Below are 26376 nucleotides of genomic sequence, written 5' to 3'. Positions count from 1 at the left end.
CAAAACCTTTCAGAATAGTAAGTGTCCGCCCAGACACTGATGCTTTGTTTGCTTCTTCCTCTCTCTTGCCTTCCTCTCATTAGACGTGTCGCTTTTATCCCACTCTGATTTCTCTCACACTTCACTTAAAATCTGCACACATTTATTATGGGTGTTGAATGAGCTATTACTGAAGGCGCACAGTCATTTAATGGGGTATGAAGTAACTTCTCACCTCCTGGTTTTGATTACCAGGATTCCCCAGAATCTGTGCCATGCACTGCAACTGTGTGTGTGTGTGTTACAGAGTTGCAATTCTGCTCTGCTGCTGATGCACATATGGGAACACGGGAAAACCAGAAATGTGATGAACACCAACACATTTGCAGTGCTATTAAGCACCACTAAAATATGTGAATACTTCAGCACCACTGGCCCATTTCCAAGGCTGGTACTAAACCTGCTTCTCGGCTAGTGTTCTTATAAACCAGGCATATGAGCTTTTTCAGATATGGTTTGTAGAAGTATCACACCAAGTTCAGCTTTACATGAAAGAATCAATTAACCAATTTCCTAAAGAAAGATTCATGTTAGCATAGGACTCAGTGAGGGCTTACATAAACCTCCAACAATGCAGGTTTTAACTTTAAATAAGTGCTGTCTGTCGATGGAGATGTATGGATTATGTGCACTGCAGAATTTCACAGATGACCCATGAGGAGTTAGTGACAGGAGCAATTCACTCAATAATCCAGATTAAAACTTCTTGACTACTTGACTCTCCTTCTTCTTTAGCGCTTTATTCTATGTTTTAAAGAAAACGCAGAGATCCCTTCACTGCTGTGGCTCAGATGTGCACAGATGAGGAGGAATATCTAGACATGCTTTTCTCCTACTCCTCATCACCATAAGGATTTTGGTGCTGCGTTAATAAACATTCTTTTTGTTTATGAATGTTTACTGTTTTGCCAGTTTCTACTTGTCTGATTTCACCCTATCCTGGGCTAATCAGCTGCAGGTATCATTAGACCAGTGCTTCATGCAGATACTCTTACAAATGAGGACTGAAACAGATGGTTGAAATTCACCTAATTAACCAAGCCCATGACTCCACAGTCAAAAAGTTACTACTCGTAAAACAATGTGTTTCAGAAAGCCATGTGTCAGCTCAGGACACACAGGACTCAAATTCACACGTGTTGAAAGCTAACACAGTGAAGGGCAGGTAGGGTCTTAATGAGACAGGCAGCGGTCAATAAAGACAGGAGCAAAAGATGACAAAATAGACAACCTGACGGCATTCAAGTGGAAGTGGACTGGTATATGTGCCAGGGATCTAATGAGGGAATGGGGAACAGGTGAGGTGTGGTTGAATCAGGTGACCGGAAAGGCAGGAAGTGATGGGGTTAATGCAGGGCAGGTAAAATGCCAAGACAGTTAAGTGGTCATGGAAACGGCAATGAATCTGAATGAACTGTGACAAGCCACTTTCAAAACAAGGGGTTAACTATTCTTAATCAGGACTGACTCCTGGTTGAATTTATTCTCAGTGCAGAAACAGGCCCCATTCGTTTTAGTTTAATGAATAATGTCAGACTTTGTGTGTATTACCTCACACACTGTAATAACACAATGCTTTTTGTGGGCAATAAAGTTGCATGAGACACAGCAGTTTGTCCTGACAATTTTATGCTCAGAGTCAGTCCTCTCTAAAGTGCAGGTCTCAGGTTTTTTGTTGTAGGACACACATTTGCAGCCTGGTGGTTTTACAATATCTGTTGAGGAGAAATCCCTTGAGTTTTTCACAGTGCAGCTTTTGAACATTTGTTGTGGGTAAATCCTGCAGTTAAGACCAGTGAGCCATTGTGTCATGGTAATGCACTTCTCATTTTATTTAGATCCTAGAAAAAAAGCAAATAAGAATATCCAGAACAAAAACATGTGTTGGTAGAACAATAAGTTAAACGCAAGGAGAGGATTTGTGTCAAAGAAATCATTTAAAGACACAGGCTATGCAAAGGCATGTGAGTGACATGTTATGTATATGTTAAAGCAATCACAATAAAACAAATATGTACAATACCAAAGAAACAATGTGGTAGCAATATAATTTTCACATAATTTACAAGATAACTAGTACAGATGGCATACTAGAGGCTACACAACATTTGAGATCTAGACAAAAAAAAAAAGATGAGTATCAGCACTGCAAAATTAATTTTCTCATTCTCATCTCAAATTACAAAAAGTAGTTTTGTTAGAAACTGTTTTAAAATTAAGAATAAAATCACTCTTCTCCACCCAGTTCACTTCACTATTCACAATAAGCCGAGAAAGATGGCCCCATATTGCAGTCATAGTGGCATGTTTTTGTCTTCTTGCAGAGGGAAATTCTGTCAAGAGAAGAAAATACATGCCATGCCCTCATTTCTCTTTCTCTTCCCCTCCTTAATCCCTCCCTTTCCGCTCCCCCCTCTCTCAGAGGAAATGTAGAAATATATTTCATTTGTTTCATGGACTTGGCTGTGACCAGGAATCTGAATTCATTGTAGGAAGTGAATAAAACTATGCACACTTCCAACTTCTGTCTTTTTCTGTCTTCCAAACAGGAACTGTAATGTATCTATGTAGTGGATCCAAAAATCTAAACAAAGTGAATATTACTCCCACATGTTGGAGACTGTGGAGCCACAGTTTTCTCTGGCTGTATCTCCTGTCTCAAATGCACATGACCATTTTTAAAAGTTGTCATAAGAGGCAGAGAGTGCACTGGTGTCAACCTGGAGTGTTTTTAATAAACACATCCAGTGAACTCTGTGCTCTTGTCTGTATGAACTTGAATTCTTCAGCGTGAGAGTTGAAATTCCTCTCTCAGTCCGGTGCATGAGCCAGAAGCACTTCATCTTCTTTGTTCAAAATGTAACCATTGCATGTATTCACTACACTGGATGAAGATACTTCACTGTTTTTTGTTGTTTTGGGTTTTTTTTTTTTTTTTTGCAATTTGTTGAATATAAATTGAGGTAATGATCAGATCTGGGAGACATTTTTTAAACTAATCCTCATGAAGAGTTTCTCACAGAGCTTTGAGGACGTCTCCTGCAGGGTTCTGTTTACATGTCAGGAGGTGGTGCTTGCATAGCTGCATATGGAGGCTTTCACTATAGGTTATAGTTCAGTAAAACCACACCCAAAAGCGTACTGATGCACATTCCAGTCACCCACAATTACACCTGTACCTGATCTGCTTATAATGAGTTATTGTTATTGTTTCACATAACTGACAAGTGAGCATAAAAGGTGGAAATCAAAGAGAGATGTTCCCCAATTTTGTAACACAGAAAGTCCAAAAAAAAACTGTTGGAATCTAAAAGGTAAACTGCATACATGGAGTAAACTGCAACAGGAGTATAATGTGTAACTGTAACATAGTGAAAAACAGAACAGAAAACAGAAACCTTTAAACCCATTAACCAAAACTTAAACAATATATCACTATACCTTAGATGACTTTGCAAGACACAGACAATTCTGTAATGTATGGGATGGGAAACTGTCATTATAATGGCTAAATGCAAGATCAGTCCGAAGGGGAAAAACCACCAACTCCTCTGCAAAGTTCATCACAGCGAACAAACCAATCAGCTCAAAAATCTCCTGTGGTAATGCATATCACACACACATTAGTCTTCTACAATTAAGGCTTGAGTGAGGGTTGCAAAGGCATATTGGATATGATGCTGGTAATAAGCTGATATGCTGATTGTTAGCTGGCTGCTGGTTTAGTCATTTCACACATCTCATTCCATTTTCTTCTTTTCTACTTCTTCATCTGTGCATCTTGTTTCTTGTTTATTGGAATACTCTGGTAACACGCTGTGTTGTGCTGTGGATATGAACTTGTATATGAACACCGCTCTGCTAATATGACCTTAACTGGTCGTCTTGTATTTAGGATTCAATGTAAACACATTGATTCGAGAGATGAGGGCTGTCAGATTGGGACATAGAAAACAATGTCAGCTTTTAAATGTGATGGAGCTCTGGGATTATTCTCAACATATTTCAATATGCTCAATATACATAGCATCTATTCGGTCTGTCAGAGTAGAAATGCTGATATGGGATCGCTAAAACACAAATTCCCAAAGACAAAACTGATCCAAGATCGACATTCCTGCTTGACAGAGCCTGATAAATGTAGGCTTGGATACTCAGTAGCCCCATTCTCCCATATTTTGGTTTCCCAGTTGTATTACACCACGATCAGCTCCATCCCTGTCTCAGACTAGCTCCACCTTGGAGTTGGGGTACACAGCAACAACGTCGTAGCCCTCTGGGGGCTGGACACGTGCCTTGGCGTGGGTCTCACAGTACAGATTGTCCTCGATGAAAAAGTAGCCTCTCTGCTTGAGGTTGACGCCGCAGTCGTCGCACATAAAGCACTCGGGATGGTAGAGCTTGTCCCTGGCCTTGACGATGGTGCCACTGGATGGAGACATGAGTGGAGACAGTGTTAGACTTATGGAGGCTTTAAAGTTATGGTACATGTAGGCTACTAGATGTAGGCTAACATATCTAGAAACCACGGAGAAGCAGCAGAGGATGACTGCACAATGAAAAACAATCCAGCAGGAGAAAGAGAGATACAGATGATTGTTTTGATATGAGTGCAGTCAGTCCAGTCATAAAACTGAAAAGTTCTGTTTAGCATTGTTCATAAGCTACAGAGCAGAATTTAACTAACTCAGTTACATCTGCTCCACCGTCTTGATTTCCAGTGAAATGAATGAGCAACACCTGGTGCCTAAAAACAAACAGGGCGAAGTGAAACATAAAAATATTCCATGTACTGAATGAGACCGTTTATCTTTACTTCCCATATGGTAGCTTTAGACTGCTATTTCTTGGTGAGTGTGTTTATGTTTCTTGTTTATGGCTCTTCATTCATTAGAGCCACCAATTAACACTTATTTTGCGACTGGCTCTTTGTCCCTCAACCTTCCCTTAATATCCTGCTTTGGGGTGATGACTGAGTTTAGTGTTGATGGATTTCAGGTTCTTTTCCTTTTTGGCTTTTGGGTTGGGAGTGTTTTGTGGTGTGAGTATTTTTATTTACAGTGAACAGGAGGAGCACAGCCTTATATGTAGTGTATGGGAAAAGCAAAACAAAAATAGCTGAACATCACAGGGTTATGCTACTGAGAAGGATGAAAATGGATAAATGGATAATAGGATAATGATGCCTTGACAAGCCAACTGCAAAAATGCAGAGTGCCTTAAAAGGCTGACTGCAAGCATCATCATCACTGCAGAGCACAGAACATTAAGCAGGACACTTTAAAAGGAAGTAATTCATTTTCATCGCTTATGATTGACTCGCAGTTGCTTATTGAACTTCCCATTATCTATGCAAATCAATGATTATTCTTTTTTATCAAAACTGTTACCAAGGAAGAATTTGAATACATCTCATCATATGTCATACTTCAGGGAAGTTTTCAAAAAAAGGGTCACATACACTCATTCTATCACATCTGGGAGCTGAATAGTATATGTTTATTCTGCTGACTGGCCACTGATCAGCGCTCGTTCATTTTGGAAGTTCACTGCTTTACTCAGTCACACAGCGATGGCAGTCGTTAAGGGCGTTGTTCATTCACTGCTCCCACTAAGATTTTCCTTTGTGGGGATTCGGGCCAACGAGCATTCAGTCATAAGCCCGCTTCTTTTTTTAACCACTTTCCCCATCTAACCACATCACTTGCAGGATAAACTCGTGACACAGTGCTCTATACTTGTTTAAAAAGCTGTAAAATGCTCCCAGCTCATAACAGCCTCATTATGCCATGCAAGCTCCTACAATGCGCTCTTGTTCATGAGTAAAGTAAGCCGATGACATCACTGCTTACCTGCAGCTGCTTTTATAGAGGGGGGGATTACCGGTGCATGCGGTTTCTTTGGCAGAAAGGTGTGTGCCTGCACGCTTAATGCTTAATGTAATTTTGTGTATATGCACCGATGTGTATGTGCGCAGGTATGATATGTGTATACAGCATGTGTGCGTGGGAAAGGGTGTGGAGGGTGGCTTGGTTTAATCATTAAAGTGATAAATGGGAGTAGATTTTACAGAGTACTTGTGAAAGGCTTGTCGGTGCACGAGTTAACTTCTTTGTTTCAGGGAAGAATCTTGACTTATCTCACGTAGCCCAACTTTTTAACTGTATGACTACAAGCACCAAGAGAAACCAAGTGGGAGAAAAATCCTTTCCAGATGGTGATTAAAATCGCTCTAACAGCAAATATGATGGTAAATCATTTATATTTTTAGTATTATATTTACTGTATCTTCAGTAGCCTGTAGTTTTCAGTATTTTTTTATACCATTAGTTTTACATTGTGATACCTTAGGCTGAAAATAACATTTTACCTTAGTTTTAAAATGAAAAATAAATTGAAACTTTAAAAATATTTTAAATAAAAAAATTGATGTAATGACTGGTCTTTACATCACAGGCATCTCATCAGTAAGACAGAATCACATACTTACACTATAGGATGTTTTATGATGGTATATAATATTTACTTAAAAATGAAACTGTACAATACTTACACAATGCCGTTACAGCAGCGTGTGCACTGGGGAAGCTTCTGTAGACCAGGCAAGGGGCTGGGGATGGGACTTCCCAGTTTGGGGACTGGAGACCTGACTGGAGACTTTAGGTTTCTCATTCTCTCTGTTGGGGACACACCTAAAAACAAGATGACAACAGAATAAATATAGGTGCTCTGGATTACGGACAGACCTTGTGTGTGTGTGTGTTTGTGTATGTTTTCTAGGGCCACTCAGTTCCAGGTACTGCCTATCTGGTATGTCGAAGGGTAAAGCAACAAAGGATCATGAGAGTGTTTATTTGTGTTTGCCGTTGCATGCAGCAGGAAATACCCTTAAAGTTCCAGGTAGTAAGACTCGAGCGTGGTGATTCTCAGGTCTGCAGTAAGCTGAGGAGTGATAGGAAGATGGGTACATATTTCTCTGAACACCTTCACGGGTCAGTTTCTGTTCCCCACTGAGCTATTTCTCACTACTTCTGCCCCTCCTTACAGATGTGTGTTAACCTGCTGGCATAAAGGCACAGCACAGGGATCCATTTGAGTTATTACTGCAAACTAGTGTGCTTATTAGGCAACACATACTACTATTATCTTACATATTATCTGTCAGGCTTTTTTTTTTTTTTTTGATAGATTACCTTTCCAACGGTTTGGGCACAATACAAAAATTGTGACAGGTCAAAACATGTAGCTCAGTTACTACTTTTGTTCTCATACAGTCTTCACATGGTTTGTGATAAAGCATTATATATGTTGGCAATTCATTAGGTACACCTTGCTGAAAATACAGCAGTCCTGCAATAAATGCTGCCTGCATGAAGGTTACATTGTTCCGTTTTTCACTGAAAGTGTTTTAGAGAGGTGTTGAACTTTATGATCATTTAGGGGGATGTAATTTAAGGTGCTGTTGAACTTTATTGCATTATAAAGAGACGTGTTTCTGTTATTTTGCTGACCCTCATTTATATAAATGGTGTGGGCAAAATAATCGAAGCTCTGGCTACCGGTCAGATTTATTGCAGGACTGTTGTGTTCGACTGAAACAGTCGTAGCTAGATGAAACCAATAAACTGGCAACTGAGTGCAGGGTCGAGTTTGAGGAAAATGCTCAAAACTGTTTTTCGTTAAAGCCCTACAACTTCACCATACTTGCATGACTTTGGACATTTTGGACTTAACTGCATTAAAACAACTAGTAACCACCTGCAAATGCCCTCATAACCATACCAAACACACTAAAAGCTATCATCATGATGACAAACAAAAACCTTCTGCCACTGGTAAATGTTAGTGCCAGTGTTTTGTTCATGTAACCTAAGGTCAGGACATTTGTCATTAGCCTTGTGTCTTGCTTTCACAAACAGGACATTGCCACTTCCCCAGCCTCTCCATTGCATTTTTTCCTACATGTGATTATTTTTGAAGAGGTTTATACTTTAGCTTTTATATTCCATGGAATACAACTCAGTGGCAAAATAGGCCACCAGTCTTCATGGAAAGTCAGAAAGACAGAAATGTGTGAAACGAATGTGCTCATCGTGTCGGTTCATTGATGTGAACATGCTAAACATGGCATCTCTAAGTGATGTTTTCGCCACAGAATAAAATTTCTGTGTTAACTCGTAGGAATGTATTTTTCTTTTCCCTTCTCTCTTGTACAGTATGCCCTCCTCCCTCTCTGATCTCTCTCTCTCTCTGTGTCTCTCACTCAGTCCTGTGACCTCCATCCAAGCGTCTGGGTGTGCAGTGGCATTTCCTTGTACAAATTCATCAGTCAACATCAGTAAACATCTCATGTTACAGAGTCCAGCTTTAAACATCACACCAGTGTGCTACAATCACGCGATATCTGTGAACGGCACGAGCAGGTCGCCTGACATTCATCTTAACTGGCAAGACTGTTACATACATTGTCTTTGTTAATTTAAATATCTGGTAAAATGCTAAAGGAGATGAGGGTTAGGGTTAGATCTCTGATGTAACACATATCTCCCTCTTTCTGGAACAACTTGAGAAAAAAAAAGCAACATCTCAATCAGCTAAACCTACAGCTGTTTCAGTATATAATGCTCATTTATGTTGCTACAGTTTAATGACTGAGGTTGGTAATGATGGTTGCTGCCTTCCCACGGAGAGCGTTTTATTATTAGAACGATCATCTCCAAGCATTTAGTTATGCCTGACTGGAATGCATGAAAGGGGCATACTTAATACTGGATATTTGGAGCTACTCCAGGGTAGAGCAGTGGGGCACAGCCAGGACCTGCAGCATATGACTTCCCTTCACTGACGATGTGCCAGATGAGGCTATTCAGACCAACAGACCACCTATCACTGCCACTAACCACAGTCTAATTACCTTGCACCTGGCACCTGACTCAAAAGACTTTCAGTCTCTCAGTAAAAGTTAGCCTCTGACTGCTCCATGGTGTGTTTAAGAGCTGACATTAGCTGGCCATGTTATTCCTGGGATTAATGTCTCTGTTACCTACTGATGCACTCTAATGGAAAACCTTTTACGTGCAGCACTCTTGTGACTTTTTCAGAGGGGAAAGTTGACTAATAAAAGTCAGGAATTAAAAAAAAAAAAGGCAGGATGAAAGAATGCTTGTTTAGTCTTGCTTCTACATTTTAAATAGCCAGACTACTTAGGACCCGTACATTTTGTTGCCAACTGCAGACAGACACCATATTTTATTTGACAAGCTGGCAGATTAGAGCACATATCTCACCCCACGCAACATTCATGGCACTCAAGTGTGTCCTACACTGTGACTAACATCAACCAGACATATTGTAAAACGGCCACACACTCACGTTAGGGCCCATCTGACTCAAACCTGTCGGGGGCAGAGTTGGAGCAAATCACAATATCAAAAGATAAATAAGCAGCTGTAATAATATACGTTTATACAGCTGTTAAAGGACATTGTTGTATCTACAACTTTCCAAGGAAGTCAGAGAGGAATCTTGATTAGTTCCTGACCATATGCACTGCAGATTTCAATTCATGCAACAGTTTTTAAAGGGTTTTAGAAAGAAATATAATTGGAAAATGGATCACAATGATCCATGTGATCAGAAATGTGTGGGAAAGATACATTTATAACCTTTTGGGTCACACATGCACACACTGTTTGTTTCATATCACTGTGAACTGAGTACCTCAGTGTTGCTAAAATAAATACACTGAGGACTTGACCTCAGGACTGGGAGATAATGAAGGGCATTTGTTCTATTTGTAAGCATTGTAGAGAGTCAAAACATCATTATTACATCATCAAGAGTTGTCCTATGCCACCAGACAGGCGAAGGGTTAACCCCCTCACCAGTGAAATCCCATGTGTACTCCCCCTGGACTGTAAAATCTTAGCAGGGCTTTAAATCTTGTATCTTTTCAGGTCTGCCTTGATCCGGTGGAATAACTCCGAATGGAATGTTCCCTCTCCTTTTCCTCTAAATGTTCCCTTAAAAACATCCAGAACTACATTTCTCTGCAGTGGGTTTGAAAGGGAACATAACTGATGTGATGTTTATCTCCAGTTGTGGTCATGACTACAGACTGTTCTTATCACATTCAAGCCAGTTCATTCATTTAACTTCCCATATGGTTCGTGTGACAAAGTGCTCTAACATTAACAGATACACTTCAAAATACAGGAGGCAATCAATAATCAGACAAGTGTTGTACTTTAAAAGTAAAACATGCCCTTATCTTCTCTTCCTTTTGAATTTAGAGAGGTCGTATTCTGAGAACGGACACAGCCTGCTTCCCTCCTGAGCTCTTTCTATGTCCTGAGGTTTTGTGGCCATTATCCGGCACTGTTGCAACAAGCTGTCCACTGAAAAAATACCCCCAGCAGCTGGAAAGTTTTTTCTGGAAGTAAACAACATGAGGTGGAAAATATTTTTCAGAACTTAATAACCTTAGAGTTCGGGGAAGGTATGAGTTCTCTTCGAGGTCATTGACTATAATGTTTATTTCTTTTTCCAACTGCTACAGAAACAAATACTCCCTCATCATGTCGTCTCATGTTTGTCTTCTCCTTAAATTTCCTTAATGGTGGTGGAAATCATAAAGTGTGACCTGCAACAGAGCAATCCAAAGTCTCCACATTCAAAAGAAAACAATTTGGATTTCTGAGCACTTCTTTAAAATATAAAGAAATTGTTCTGTTCATGATTAAAGGCTTATTTGTTAGCACAGACCCTTATAGTGGTGCAATAGGAACAAATTTCTATAAACTATCCATCTTGTTTGATATTGCTTTAAACACCCTGATTTAACACCAGCATTCAAGACCCCTCCTCTATCAACATCCCTATCCAATCATGATGAAGCCTGTGGAATTCTGGGTAAACTGACACTCTTGTTTGCTTTAACCTTAAAAGCCCCTGAAAGTCAACATGGTCTCTACAGGGGACCCCTTCAAAAGGGGACCAGCTATGGTGATTTAAAAGCCTGACAGCGAGGTATGCACTGGAAAACAAGATGATTTTACTTTTGCCTGAGATTTACATTAGTTCTGTTGTTAATTTGACTTTGAATTCAAAAGCATCAACCAAGGAACAGATGCTAGCAACGTCACCGACAGGATTTCATACTCTCGCACAGCACCAGACATGGACTCAGAGACAGGTAGCTTTTAAAATGATCCCAATGTAAACCTGAGGTTCGCCACGTTGGTTTCATCAGGGACTTAGCCTGTCAGTCAACCTGCCCGTCTCCCGAGCTGAAAGACCACTGACAGCAGACAAACAGTTCCCTTTTAATCTCTTTAATCCATCAGCAGAGCTACTTACTCTCTCTCCCTCCAACCCCCTTTGTCTGTCAGTAGCATATGTGTTTTTCGTTTCTAACTCTCCCCCTCTCTCATTGCTTTGAGTGTAATATTAGGCGCTAAATTAAGTCTGAAACAGTCTGGCAGCGCTCCAGGCTGCACTGCAGGAGCAGTCAGTGCTGTTCCTTGTGCTGTGGATTATCCTGTCGGCTCTCACATCAAAGGCTGAAGCTGAGGTGTGATATCCTAGAGGGAAGTTTTCACTCTTGCTCAGGGACAGTCATGTTCTACAGGGAAAGAAAATCAGTCACTCACTCTAAAATGGCAATGGCAAGTATGGATGATGGAGAGTTTGGAGAACCAACACTGTTATCTGTTTCTTTAAATATACAAATACATAATAATCATTAAGTATGTCAGTGTACATCACAGATATCAAGGATGTAATACACAGCATATGTTATATGCTGTTCTGGGTTTCAGAGAAGATATATGGGTTTATTTTCTGTTTTGGTTTTATGCACTGTCAAAAAGTAAATATCAGCGGTTTTGTGAGCACTGCTTAAACGCAAATGGTGCCAGCATCCCGTTTCACAAATGACTGTCTCTCATAAATACAGAGTCAGGACCTACAGTCCTCTCCAATTCTCATCCATGGGTTGCAAGCCGTGTTTCTTTTTAGTTCAAAGTGTCAAAACTTAAAGAGAATGAACTCAAGCTGGAAGGCGCAGCTCGTATGCTGCAAATCTGGTGAGACGGGCCACAGGAGGACACATTAACTACATGCTTTTGTTGTTATGTTGCATGAAAATGTTCAAATTACTACCATGTATAAGCCCTGAGTAGCTTCTCCAACAAAAACATCTGTACCAGCGCTGTCATTCAAAACACCACATCAGTCAAATCAGGGTATGTAAACTCTCTCAGAACTAATCTCACTGAGAATTAAGAGGACACACAGATGACTGTGTGACAAAATAAATTCATTACAATACATTAAAACCATTATGTGTGTATGGAAATAGTTACCGAGCCTACATGCTGACTTTGACACGGCAGATTCACACATTCACAGCTGTTAACCCTCCAGTAATAGTAATAAGGATTAAAGGACTTTTCTCAAGGACGAGTCTGCGTTAGTTGCTGAGGTTAAGAAAAAAACATTGATCATTGACTGGTCTGTGCTAACAGGTCATAAGCCCAGTTCTCTGGGGTCCAAGCTATTTCCGCTTGAACATACTAACACTTGTCTTGTAATTACTGCTTTCACAACTTTTGTCCTGCCTTGCTAATAAACAAAGAACCTGAAGAGAAGGTTTTTGTTCCAGGGATTATCCCTCCTCTGCTGCTGTCAGCATCACATGACTCCTCCTCAAAAGCTGGAATGCTAAGCGGTCAGAAGGCAGACAGGAAAACCATATTTCTCACTTTATTGTCCTTTGTGAAGTTGTTTTTGCAGTAAATTGCCTTACCAAAACTGCCCTCCCCTGTTGATCCGTGCGTGAGCTATTTAAAGTACTTCATCTTTCTCCTGCTCCCTCCATCCCCCTTTTTCTCTCATTCTGACTCACTCTCACTCTCTCTCTCTCTCTCTCTCTCTCACTCACTCTTCCCCTCTAACCCTATCCACGCTGTCTGTGTCTTTCTATATAAGGAAAACTATGCCAGTATAACAGAGGAGTTCACAGCAGTCAGAGAGAAGCTGCCTGAGCGAGATAGTCCTTTGGCTGGAGTCAGCCTCATCTAAATAGGAAATGTTTAATCAGAAATTTGCATTAAAAAAAACATGACTTTACAAAACACTTTGTAAGTGTTGCATAGATGCACGCAGGCATAGCCAGGGGCAAGCCACATTATACCTGCCTTATACCTGCTCAACAGGTTGTGTTAGTCATTTCAACATTTAATGGAGTGGAGCAGCCATGTCGATCAGACTCACAGCAGCTGATGTTATATCACTGCAGAATAACAGAAATACAATCCCTACCTCCATCCTCAGCCTCCAGGATTCCCTGGAGGTATTTGAAGGAGCCTGACTGTTTGGGTTCAGAGGCGGGCTCCTCATAGTCCTGCAGCATCCTGTAGACATCTGACTGCGTGTCGAAACCATTACGGCCCACAGGGGAGTGTATGGGAGGCTCTGGGCTGAAGGTGACAAGAGAGGCAAGATATAGTATTAATGCAATCCTATCTGATTAATGATGGCTAGACATGAATTCTCCTTTAGTAATCAGTCAAGACAACATTGGGGTGATGTGATTTTGTCTCTTTGGCGGTATCTAATTTAGACACTACATCTTTTACCGGGTGGTTTCATGATGTGATGTTTGACAAAGGCAGGAATGAAAGGAGCTGAAGTAGCCTAAACAAAAAGATAAAATAACAGATGACGGTTGCCAGACCACTAAAGAAAGAAAAGAAAACTTGACAGAAGGGCTGCTGAAAAAACTATGGAAGAAATGCAACAATTTTCTTTTTTCAAACAGACTGTGTAAGGCACATCTGATAGATTTTCCTTTTTCTGACACAGCAGAGACGGGTGCACAGAGGGGAAACTGAGGTGTGCACTTCACATCTCCATGTGATTCCACAGGCATGAAGTCTTAATCACAACAGCTCTGCACTATTGTTATGCATGTTCATCCATCCATCAAGTTACTCCCAAAACTCCCAGGATGGATCATGCTCACTGGATACATTCAAACCTCTGGGAGATGAGCAGGGCTGCTGACAGATGTGTTCAAATCCTGACACTTGTAACCGCATGTTTGTCTCTAGACTCTCTTCCAGGACTCTGAAGGAAACCCTCCACTGCAGTGCAAAGTGTGCGTGTGGTGTGTGTGTGTGCTGGGAGTGCTGGAGAGGATGTTCACTGGGAGACTAAACACACATATTTATTGTCCACTTGAGGGGATGCACAACAATGAATGGCTTTTCCAGATCGCATGGCCATCTGTGCAGGTGTGCCAAGAGACATCCAAAGTGTGTATATGTGTCTTTTTTTGCTGTGTGTGCATGTGTTGTTGAGTCTGTTGGAGTGTTAAAAGTGACTGTAGGTGTATTTTTTTTTTTTTTTACATAAAAATATACCTGCTGCAGCTTTAACAGTAGAAAGGTTGATGGATTTTAGAGGCAGTCACTTGAGACTTACTACTATTTCCTTGTGTGATTTTCTCACAGTAATGGTGTGCAACGAGGCTGGTCTGGAAAAGCTCACACAGGGATATTCTGAAAGCTGATACAACTGAACAGGTCCTACTGTTCACAACCACTGCATAGATAAGATTGACTGTTTTCTGAATTTACAGGTTTTAAAAGAAAAGAAAAAAAAAAACACATGGCTCCCAAAAATGTGCCATTTGTCAAGTTTTGGTAAGTCTATTTTGGTAATATTGTTTTCTTTATTTAATCCAATTCGTATTGTTTTATTGAATTGCATAATAATGAGTATAAACACCAAAATAATTACAATATATTTCAGACCAAGGTTTGTGTTTTACTTTTTGTACACTCCTGTGCGACACACACTGTGACTGTCTCACCTGTGTGTGGCACTGAGGCTGAGGCCCCCCATCTTGCTTGGCAGAGATCTGTCTCCGTTGCTGCCAGCATAAAGTCCTGACGGGTTGTTGTACTGAGCGTGCCCGGTTCCATTTCCGTATCCATGGCTGTGGCCATTATTGGGTCTGGAGTGTCCATTATTCAGGTGAGTGGGCTGGGTAGCCTGCGGGGACTGGGGTTCAGGGGTGTATGAAGGTTTACGGCTGTAACTGCCATATCCGCTGGTGATGGGCCGGAAATTCTGAAAAGACAGAAGAAAAAAAAAACAAAAAAAAAAAACAGGACCATATTAAAAAAAAGCAGCATAACAACAAAATGGCAGATTTTTATGGTTTAAAATGTATATAATTACAGAGAAACAGGGATGCAATGGCGAAAGAGAAGACGCTCGTTACATTAGAGGAAGACTTATTAATGTTCGGTTGGAGGAACAACGAGGGGTAATGGATTTATTACAGAATGCACCATTACATTCTGGTTCAGGAAATGAGAAAAAAGAGAACAGGAATGAGAAAACAAGCACAGTGGTGCCCTGACTAGAAAACCACAATTCTTCTGAGGCGAAAAGAGTGGTTGTTCCCAAATGAGGCTTTGCAGCCGTGAGGTTTGAGAGAAAAAGCTTTTTCCTCTTCATTTCTGCTTTCCCCTCTTTAATAGTAAGGCTTATTAAGAAGGAGCTTGCATTAGATTTCCTGCAGATGTTTCTGTCAAAACAAATTAGCTTGTGTGGTGTAAATACTGAAAAAAAGTGTTGTTTTTTATTTTCCTGTCGGTTTCTCCTATCAATTGAATAGTCGATGGAAGCTGACAGAGCTGATATAATGTACAAGATTAAATTATTATCTTTTTGACATGCTGGAGCAAACTGTCCACAGTCTTGCCACATATTCGCTCTGCTGGGACTGTTTAGAAGAATCTGCTGGACTAATGCGGGACAGATGCACAGGCACCTTCACTTACACCACCATATACTCAGTGATTGTGTTTATCCTGAGGTCAACGCCCTTTTCATGCATTTGCAACAACTCCACAGTGACATCATCAAGCAGCTCACTGTTTACCGCAGCTATCAGCAAAACCAAGTGATAACGCTAAATGCCGGCCCGGCTCGTCCGGCTTAGAGAGCGAAATTTACAGATAAAGTTTAATTGCCTGGCTCGCAATGATGTCAGCGTCTCTGATAGTGTTTCAGTGCTTTGAATTTTAGAGATAAGCAGCAGTTCTAACTGAAGAGACAGGGCTTCTCATAATCATACCTTTGGACTATAAACATTTCAGCCGAAACACAGTGACTTGTTTACAAGTTAAGCAATGCAGCAGGATGAGAAAGGAGTCGCTCTCGGTCAGACTGTTGTAACTATGAGCCACTGGAATGAGTGTGCGTGCATGCATGTGTGTGAGTGTGTGTGTGGCTGTGTGTTTTGGGCTAGTTTAAAGTGCCTTAGCCACAGGAGGTGGGGGGTTCACAGCCTCTCCAGACAGGACCCCTGTCATTTCAACAGATGGGTCTGCTGGATGTCATCCTGCCCTCGCCTGGACCACACACACACATGCATCGACACAAACACACACACACACGTCTTCTGTAATCAGCATTTTTCAGCATGCTGGAGACCTCCTCTTCATGTACACCAACAAGCCCACATCTTGAACTTGGGAAAGTGCCCTGTCATTGCCCTGCCTCCTGCAGTTAAGACAGATGACTTTCAAGAAATTTAAAACCACCTCTTCCTGCTCTTCCAAAAACCTCAGGCAGTAAAGATGGATGAATCCAGAACATGCTAGCAGATAACCATTCATGGTTAAAGTTTGGAGACACAGGCTGGGGAGTCAGCGCTCAATGCAGCTTCACCCCAAGAGCCAAACCCTGTTTGGGCAGGATGCCAGAAACACCCAGCTCTCTGCGGCTTCCTCTCCAAGTCAACCAGACACTCTGAAGCTCGGTTCTCACCACAGGACCAAACAGGCCAAACCAAATCCTGCTTATTATCTTCAGCCCTATTTGCACAGATGGTGGACCTCGTGTGATTTGGATTAAAAATTCACTCAACCATATTTTGTGAAACATACTGAGTTTGAAAGGAATAACATTTACTTCTGATTAATAATATTGACTTCAGGTAGGGCACGTGGTCAGCTGACAATGTGGCCCTGGTGTTGATTCAGACACCCTGTTCCTTTGAACCTGGGACGTCCACTTTAAGGGTTATCTCACTACTTGCTTTCCCACCTCACTGCTCAGAACACATCCCTCCGTCCTCCATTTCAATTTTAGATGAGATGTTTTGCTGCCTGCTTTTCCCTTTTCAACCTTGCTATCTTTTATTTCATTGCCAATTCATCTTATGTCTTTCAATTTCCTGAGGACATGCCCAGAACTGGAAAGGTGAAGTTCATCAGAACAAATCACTGTCCCTACATGTCTTTTTAGGCTTAATGAAAATCCATTATTCACTTGTCATATTTAGAAAGGAGCCAAATCTGCAGATAACAACCGGTACAATAACTGTATCAGTCAGACAAGCTTATTCATGCCTGTGTTTAGAGAATAAAGGAGGCGAGTGGAGGGAAATCCCTAAGAGTGTATTATATTACATGCTCCTGCAGTGGCAGGACGCTTAAGACATTATATTTATGACTCCTAATCTGTACAAATACGACATGTGAAGGAGAACAGGCAATCACACGCAAACATATATGGTGATATATTTAAAAGTGAAATAAAGGAGGAGAAAAAAACATTCTGATCTCATTTTTGTGTCTCAAGGGGAAATGACCCCAAAGAAGAAATAAAGTTAGTCTTATTTACATAGCCCCACATCACAAATTTGTCACAGATGGGTTGAATAATCTGAGCAACACAGGACTCTCTATCATTATACTCTCAGTTCAGTTAAGCAAAAACTGAACAGGCAAAAGTCTTTAACAGGAAAAAAGGGAGAACACAAAGGAAAAGGCATTTTAGCTAGAGGTGGTTGAAGAAGTACTCTGATCTTTTACTCTTTTAGCAAAATATTACAGTTGGAGGTGAGGACTACATTTGAAACTAGAATTACTACCTCGTGGTTGTATGCCTCTGCCAACCAGCCAGTGTGGAGTCAGACGTGAGATCTGCTTGAGGCTAGAGGCTCAAAGCTACATTAGCTGCTAGTAGCATAACACACCTGATTATCTGACCAACCCGTCAGTGGCCGAGTTGTATTGTGGCACCAGATTTTGAAAAAGGAGAATGAGTGGAATAAAATAGATGATGTCTCTGGTTCTGATGCATACATTTTGATATTTCTTTCCCCTTTTAACTGTCCATCAATTTTATAGCAGTCTGTAGTGGCCTCCTCAAAACATAGGTATTCACATCAAAATACACATAAATGACATAAAAGAAAAGATCAAATTTGATCCTAAAAGAGGCTGAGTGATAAATTGCTTCACTCTGCCCAGTCACAATCCTGGTGAATGAAAGACTTTGTGAACCATCACATCCATATCAGTATCTTTCAAAGATAAATGCAGTTCTTAAAAGTGTAGAAATGAGGATTTTTCGTCAAAGTAAAGTGCTGCTATTGTAGATTTCCCTGTTGTCAGCAGTAAGCACATGTTCACCCATTCTCACCCTCACACTCCTGCCTGAGATGGTGCGATTCTTTCTGTTGGCCCCCCTCCCCAACCATTCCTTTTGTCTTTCTCTCTCTTAACACTCTTCCCTCTCTGGTCTTACATGTCTGTTGCCCAGATATTTGCTTTGGGTGGATGTCAGATTTATAAGGCAGCACATCTGGTGCTGGCCTTATAAAAATGCCAGTTTGGTAACATTCAGGACCTGTAAGTGCTTTCAAGTTGCTCTAAAGGTATGGAGGCTCGGTTTCTTTTTATTACAAAAATCAGCTGTAAGCCAACTGTCTCGTTAAAAAGATTTATTTTACCTTTCCACGTCTGGACTGCATATAGCCTTAATGGTCATTCTGTGTTGAGGTGACAGTCATGTTAATCTGGTGGATGCCTCACTGCCCCAGTAACCTTATCTTGTTTTCCCAATGTAGACAAAACAGTTTAAAAATTAATAAGAACAGCTTCAGTCCATCTCCAACAGGAATATCAACATAACAAGTCTGTTGAAAGAGGCCATCTGTGAGATCATCTATTTCCTAATTTCTCTGTCTTGAGAAAGGCTACTCTTTCATTTTCTCCCAAATCTTGACTGCATTCCTCTTGGCTCAAAGGAAGAGAAATTTTGAAAAAAGAAAAAGTAACTAGAGTATTTATGAGAACCAGCACTGTCTACCGCTGTGTGCTCATAAATTCAGGCTGCCATCTGATTTCACTGACCTGTTTTACAATGGTAACCAAGCATGGCTAATGGTTCAGGATGACTGATCATGTATGTATGTATGTGCCAAAGAAGGAGAGAAAGACACAAAGAAAGACAGATGAAGGGGACAAAAGTTTATTTTTAAAAATACATTTACCTCTGTATGTGCTTATACTCTGTGTTCTATTGAACTGACGTGATTCGGCCAAGAGGAACCAAGTCCCTCCATTCATCAAGCTGACTAGAAGTCACCCTGATTAATAAGAGCTTGAATGGGAGAAGACTGCAGTTTCTGCTCTGGTACCTCAGTCCGCAACCACAGTTTGGTCAGAGAGGGGTAGACAGACGAGAGGAGGAGGAGGGGCTGAGAGGGAGAAAAAGGTGGAGGACCCTAATTGAAATCATATGCCTGTCTTTAACTGAGGACCGAGACCTCAGCCTGCCTGCCTCACCGGAGACACAAACACAAATTCATAACACACACACATGCACACCACCCCCTTCTCTTCTGCCTCCTGCATGGTTTAATCCCCCTGGACCTTCGAAATTAAGCTTTTCACATGGTGCTCTGCACCACTAACCAAACACAAACCAGCCCTTTATGGCTCCCTGGGTCTGGCCCTGGGTGCCTCTCTGCGAGGAGAGACAGATGGGCTACAGAGGAGGTGGCTGAGAGCCGGGGTGGAGTGGAGGTGCTCTGGGGAAGATTAATGTAGAAGTGGAATCATGGGTTCTCATGTATGAAAATGTGTTGTATTTGATCAATTTCCACTTTTAAATAAAGCTATTAAACTATTTCTTTCATACTGGTTTTGAAGTCACCAGTGGTTTGAATTAAATGTATTGTGATGTAGTCAATTACTGCATTACAATACAGCCCTACAGTTTCAGGTAACAGAACTTTAATTACTTGGTTTGGACTAAATGTATGTTGTAGGGAGAGCCACCTGTGTTGAGGTAAGATAACTACCTTCCCAGTATGAAGTAGAACAAAAGATGGGGATTGGTCATGATTTAGGCTAGTTGGTAGGAAAAAGGCAGACCAGTTACGACAGAATAGCCTAATTAGCTGTAGAAGTTGTTTGCTTCAAGGCAAAATATTAAAATTGTGAAAGGGAATTAAAAAAAAAAAAAAATTTTATGTTCATGTTGTCAGTTATCAAGCAGTTATCTTGGTTTCTAGCAAGACAGTAATTTCATACAGTTCATTCACAAGACATATTTGCACCATCAATTCCTGTCTCGTTACTCTTTAAAAACTATGCATCTTTTGATGAGCAGTTTATACTTTATCAGTGAGGGGTTAAAGGTGCTATATGTAAGTCTTCTCTGCCGCAACACAAGAAGATACACCCTCTGATTAATTGTACTCCGTCATCCTCTCATGGTGAACTGAGGGCAGACCGGACGCGACAGTGACTCACTATTGCAAAGTAGTATTATGAGATGGGGCGAGACAGGGCTAGCTGGTTAGCATGCTAACTAAATAGAAGCAGAATAAAACCTAAAATTGGTTTCACTTTCCAGCCCTGGAGACAGCTCTTGGAGAGTAAAGAAATAAAGTTTAATGTTGAACTTGCAACGTTTCTTGTAAACTGGTAAGTAAACAGCTGTTAATGCAAATGTTGGCTATGTCGCGGTAGCAAAAAATAACATGCAGCACCTTTAAATAAAAGTGGATGGTGCAACACAGCAAACAAGCTATGATAGCTTCCTCGATTTTGAAGTTTCTCTCTCTCTGTTCCATCAAAGTTCAGTACCGTTATATATTAAACAGTTTGGGTAACAGTTTGGTCATTTGGCCTTAATTCAGGGATGATTAAAGGACAACCAGAACAACAATGATACAGTTCCTTGTTGTTGCAGGGTTTAGGGATCTGTGTCAGCCTGCTACCTTTGTGACAGAGACTCAGAAAAACAGATGAAAACAAAGGGATGGATTGAGGTTAAAAACAGAAATCTTCCTTTAATCCTTGAAAAACCGTCTGAGAATAGGTTGTTCTAATTCTGAATGAGCCTGGACGGCTGCAGGCTCCCTGGGCCTTTTAACCCCTGCGGTGAGAGCTCTCAGTGACCCCGTCCACTCCGCAGCATGCTGACAGCCAAGCAGAGCAGGGGAGGCTCCATTAGGAAAACCCAAAGACTGATTTGGACATTTCTGGGATTACTGGCTGATTAGTGAACACAAACAACCAAATAAGTGGGGTCACAGGTCTGTGATCCAAAAGGCCTGGTGTGTGAATGAATGTGGAGCTGCTAAAAAGACTTTCCAGCACTGCTCCACTGGTCTGAGATTTCCTGGCAGGGGATTAAGTAGCAGTCAATCCAGTAAACATATTTTGGCACCATATGAGAACACTCTAAACCCTTTAATGGCCCCATATTGTTAAGACCTATTCATGGCCTCTATGATATAAATTCTAATCCAGTTTTTGCACAAAATCTAAGTGGTCTGGTTCTATTTATTATTCCTTAGTGCAAATATGCATCTTTGACAAATTAGGTTTACAACTCTTGTGCTCTGTTAAGTTTTTAAATTATTACTGTCATGTGTTTTTGAAAGGCAAATGATTCTTAATCACAGATATTTGAAAGCAACTGCTTTGTTCTATTCCTAAAACAAATTCGTCACGCACACAATTTTTGTTTTTTTTCTTTGTTTTTTTTAAATTTTTTATTTTTTTTTTTGTCAGAAGCAAAATTCAATTCCAAGCAGTAAAGGAATTACTGTGTTAGTAAGTCATGCAAGGACTTTGTCTGTCAGCTCCTATTAATGTTAGCTTGGAGAATTCTGCTTGCTGCCAGCTCCTGGACTGAGACTGGAAGCCTCAGTGACGTGTGATCCAGACCTCTCAGCTTCCGCATTGTGAAGCCTCATTCTTTCCACCGGGCCATAGTGCTCAGCCACAATAGCTATCGCTTTAATAACAGGGTATCCGCCAGGAATGGCATTCTGATATTGCTTACCAAAAAAAAAATGTTTGACTTACACAATGGCCAATAGGCAATTCCCACCTACTTGAAACTGCCACTGTGTAATTTAATGGAAGGAATTTTGAAAACCCGAGATGCCAGTAACTGGTGGTATTACTTTACTGGTGCATAAAACTGTCCCAAGAGCAAAACTGACAACCAAAAGGCTAAAACGCAGATGTAAGATGAGATAACCATCTACAAGCCAGAGAGGCATTTTCTCTCTGAAGCTGTCTTTCTCATTGGAAAAAGGTTGAGATTTAAGATACTTTGCATGCCATTGCACTCAGAACTGTCAGTATACTGTCTTCAAATCAAATAAATCCCAAGAAATACTGGAATTTTGCTTTGATTTGTTTAAGTGCAGTTTTCTAAGACCGCTAGTCATTATGTTTTCAAAGGACATCTCACCATGCCTGATGTAATCTTCCATCTTGAAAATGGGGAATAGTGATAATTTGCTGATTTGACCGCACACATTTGAAGACTTCTGGTGAAAATGAGCATGAAAATGTGAACATTATGAATCACAGTGCAGATTTATTAAAAATCTGTCAGTTAAGTACAAAGATATGTTGTCATCTAAATGTACTGTAGTTTCCAAATGTGGAACTAAGCAAACACATCTGTTCAAATGCACATCAGTGAACACATCAGTAAGCGATCACATCACATCGCTTGATTCTGGTTCTGATTAAAAGTCAAGTGGGGTCTCCACTTGATTAGGGTTAATGAGGATTAACAGCACGCACGGTTGATACATGACATTGAGTGAATGTGAAGTTTTATTTAGACGAGGTGGCTTCCACAGGAAAAAATGGTGCAGTAACACAGATGATTCAGGACACCCTTTTTTTTTACCTTGATATTGTCCATACATCCTCAATGGCACCCTACTCTTTTGCATGGAATTTGAAAACTGTGCAAAGCTTCTGATTACAACTCATTTGTCTTCCAACTACTCAGCGAAGTTCAAGTCAAAATATGGTTGTCAAAATTATCCATGCACTTCATGCTGTTCTTCTTAAGACACCTTATCATTATCTCATCCCTGCCACTCTTTTTTTGTCAAATTATTTCTATTTCAGGGAATTGTGTATCTTGCCAACACATGAGCACAACTCCTTGGAAATATATACACAGTCCCCACGAATTCCCCAAACAGATAAAAGAAACCCTCCAAAAGTCTTTGCAAAAACAGTCACATCAACAGAATGAAATCATACACTTTCTTATATCCAAAAATACAACATTTCCTCATCGACTTTTATGACAATATCCCGTGTTCCCAAGGCAAAAGGAAACACCTCATAGCTTCCATGTGTCACTTCCTGCTCAGTAGCTAATTCCCACAAGTGAGACTGGAATTTGTAACTAAGCCAGCTGGTCAAGAACAAGGAGCTTATGATGAAAAATGGAAAAAGTTAAATACAGAAGGCTGTCATTAGATTCATAATTATCTGGGAACTTTTCATGAGGCTCAAGTGGTAACATTTCTGCAAGAAAAAAAAAAAAAGCCTTTGCCTTCTGATGCTCCTTTTGCAATATTCTTTGTTAAGTGAGTCAATCTGCGTTATAAAAACACCAATGAATGCCTATGTAGGCTGGAAAAATGTGTGGTCACTTCCAGAGGAATTTGTTTACACAAAAGCTGAAGTGTCCTGGTGTGCTTCTTTGGTTTCAGTTCTCACCCTGCTCGCCAAAGCGTACTGCTTCAGCCTGAGTCCTGATGTTGTAGGTCACGTCACACAGCGGTAGGTACGTTTTAGAACACAGAACAATGCGTCTGATCTTTTCCAGCACAATCAGAAGTTGTGCTGTCTTCCTCATCCAGAAATTTGATTCAGTTAATTTTTGCTCATGCTGTCCAAACTGGCTCACGATTGGAGGAACTATAGTCACATATTTCAGCTTGGATTTGGTTTAGGCGCTATTAGAGAGGCCCGGCGCATTCATTGTTTCCAAGGTGTCTGAGGAACAATCGCCATTGTTAATGTATCAGCATAACCCTTCAAGCTGTATCTGAATACAGCAGGAAATAAAGAAAGAGGGAGCACAGGTCTTTTATGTGACCCCAGGGAGCGGATGTTTCCTCCTTTCATGCAAAGAAGAATTCACCTGAGCGTGAAGCTAAAGTGGCCCTGACTTAGTGGTTTCCAGGCGTCCAGGTTCACTTCATTAAATGAGACGCCAGGGAACATTTTTAGACCTCAGTGAGGGAGAGAGGAAGAACTGGATAAGATGTTACAGAGATACAGAAAGCGGCAAAAGGGCGACTTGGACAGAAAAGAGCATGAGAGAGACAGATTTGCTACTCTCGTATTACCCACACGCAAAGCCTTCCTGTCATGCATGTCTGTGTTTGTATAAACTGCTGTAGCCAATGGTTCCTCTCACTCAGGTTCCATATTTCCTTGTGTTAATCAAAGCAAGACCCGAGCTAGTGCTGAGACTGTGGGATGAAGACTGTTGAAGTGGAGTTCTGCCCATTTACTGGACATTGACTGGTTTGCTTGCTTACAGGCTGTAAAAACGAGCATACTGTGGTCATCTATCAAAGAAAAACACTGGCTGTGATCATCATTTTTTGAAGTTTATTGGTAGCTAGTTAACTAATGGTTTGGTCTGTTTTAGTGGGCTATTTTACTCTAAGTTATGCATTGTGCACTGACTCAGAACAGTGGTTAAACTTTGTTTGAAATATCCTCTTCTACTCTTTTAATGGATACCTGGTCAGAAACAAGTGGACATGGTGTAGAACACATTAACACACTGAAATGCATCTAATACTTTAACTTAAGTTTGGGTTTATGATACATTCATAATACCTAAAATGCAGCAGCACAACAGATCAATTTACTGATTGGTCCACTGCTAGTAAGACTGCACAATCAACTAAAATATAATAAAAATCTCAATGTGGCCAAGTGCAACATCTAAATTGCAGGAGCTGCAAGAAAGAAAAATCGCAAGAGCTGCAATTTTTTTAAAAAAAAAGGTCAAATGTGTCACAACATGGTTGTGAATTGTTAGTGGCACAAGTGTTGTGGAGCCACAGAGACACCCTGGCCTACAAATCATCCTCTCCAGATGTGAGGGAATGTGCTGGTTTGGTATAAGCCCCAACAAAAATCACATCATCATCATTTTAAAAAATTTTCAGTGAATATGAAATGCAAAACGATTATTCCAACCGAAATCGTGACTCATGTTGCAATCGAAATTTCTGCCAAAATAATCGCATTAAAATTTTTAAGATTAAGATTTTTTTTGCATTGTGCAGCCCTACCTTCGAGGACACTGATAGTTAGAAAGAGAAATCATCTCATGACCCCACGACCACCAACGACCCCGATTAATTACATACACTAGGGCCTCTTTCACTTTTACCTCTAACACTGAAAACAATGCTTTCCTGTAAGGTTTCAAACTGCCATTGATGAGTGGACAGATAGATTTCACTTCAGGTCTTTGTCTGACTGTTCCACCCTTTTGAGACAAGAATACCCTGCCTCAGCGAGGGCCGAGGGACACACAGATCAGTCCTGACTCCACAACACAATACTTGACAAATGGTCATCTCTCACATGTCTGAGCCACAATATGCTCATTGTCCGTTTCACTCTCCATATTCACAGCATATGTGTGCGCGAGCACACACACACAACGCACACACCTCCTGTTCTCTCCCTGCTCAGAAACCTGTTGGCCTGCCAGCACTGGAGAACTTGGAAAAGATCCTCTGCTAGAGTTCATCATGCCTTGAATATCCGTTTGGCAGCTCACTCGATTGGAGAACAATCAAGATACTATTTCAAAACCACTCCAGTCATACAGTGGGATGCATTATCTCACTTATAATCATGTGAAGAATGGTGTACAGTCAATTTACAGACCGGGTGTTGTGCCTGTTTCCATGGATTCTGTTTAGGATATGAACAGACTGAGCAGACTTCGGTCTCACACCCAGAAAGCTGTACTTTCTAAGTTATGGCCCCAAATGTGAACTCGCCTCTCCTGTGGCTAATGTGGTGGATAGTGAAGGACCTCAGTCCAAAGCAGTAGATTTCATAGTACTGCGTCTCAGTCTGGAGCTAGTTTGACATAAATCAGACCAGAAAAACATTACATCTGTTATATATAATCATATATATATAT

The 26376-nt window shown here is 40.8% G+C and overlaps 1 protein-coding gene across 1 annotated transcript in view; it reads right to left on the bottom strand.

The window, feature by feature from the left end:
* Positions 1-1842: 1842 nt before the first annotated feature.
* The window catches only part of pdlim4 (PDZ and LIM domain 4), a 45932-nt gene continuing 21398 nt past the window's right edge, over positions 1843-26376 (bottom strand). Inside the window, exons 4-7 of the mRNA XM_071460465.1 lie at positions 14918-15177; positions 13363-13520; positions 6593-6731; positions 1843-4467 (exon numbers count right to left, since the gene is read on the bottom strand). Of these exons, the coding sequence (XP_071316566.1) occupies positions 4263-4467; positions 6593-6731; positions 13363-13520; positions 14918-15177 (762 nt within the window). The 3' untranslated portion in view covers positions 1843-4262. The remainder of the gene's footprint in view (positions 4468-6592; positions 6732-13362; positions 13521-14917; positions 15178-26376) is intronic.

The sequence above is a fragment of the Trachinotus anak genome, unplaced genomic scaffold (assembly GCF_046630095.1).
Source record: "Trachinotus anak isolate AG129_WGS33_773 ecotype Australia unplaced genomic scaffold, CSIRO_AGI_Tana_v1 ptg000024l, whole genome shotgun sequence".
Classification (NCBI taxonomy): domain Eukaryota; kingdom Metazoa; phylum Chordata; class Actinopteri; order Carangiformes; family Carangidae; genus Trachinotus; species Trachinotus anak.
Note: the sequence above shows the minus strand (reverse complement) of the source record. Positions and strands in the feature narration are given on the sequence as shown.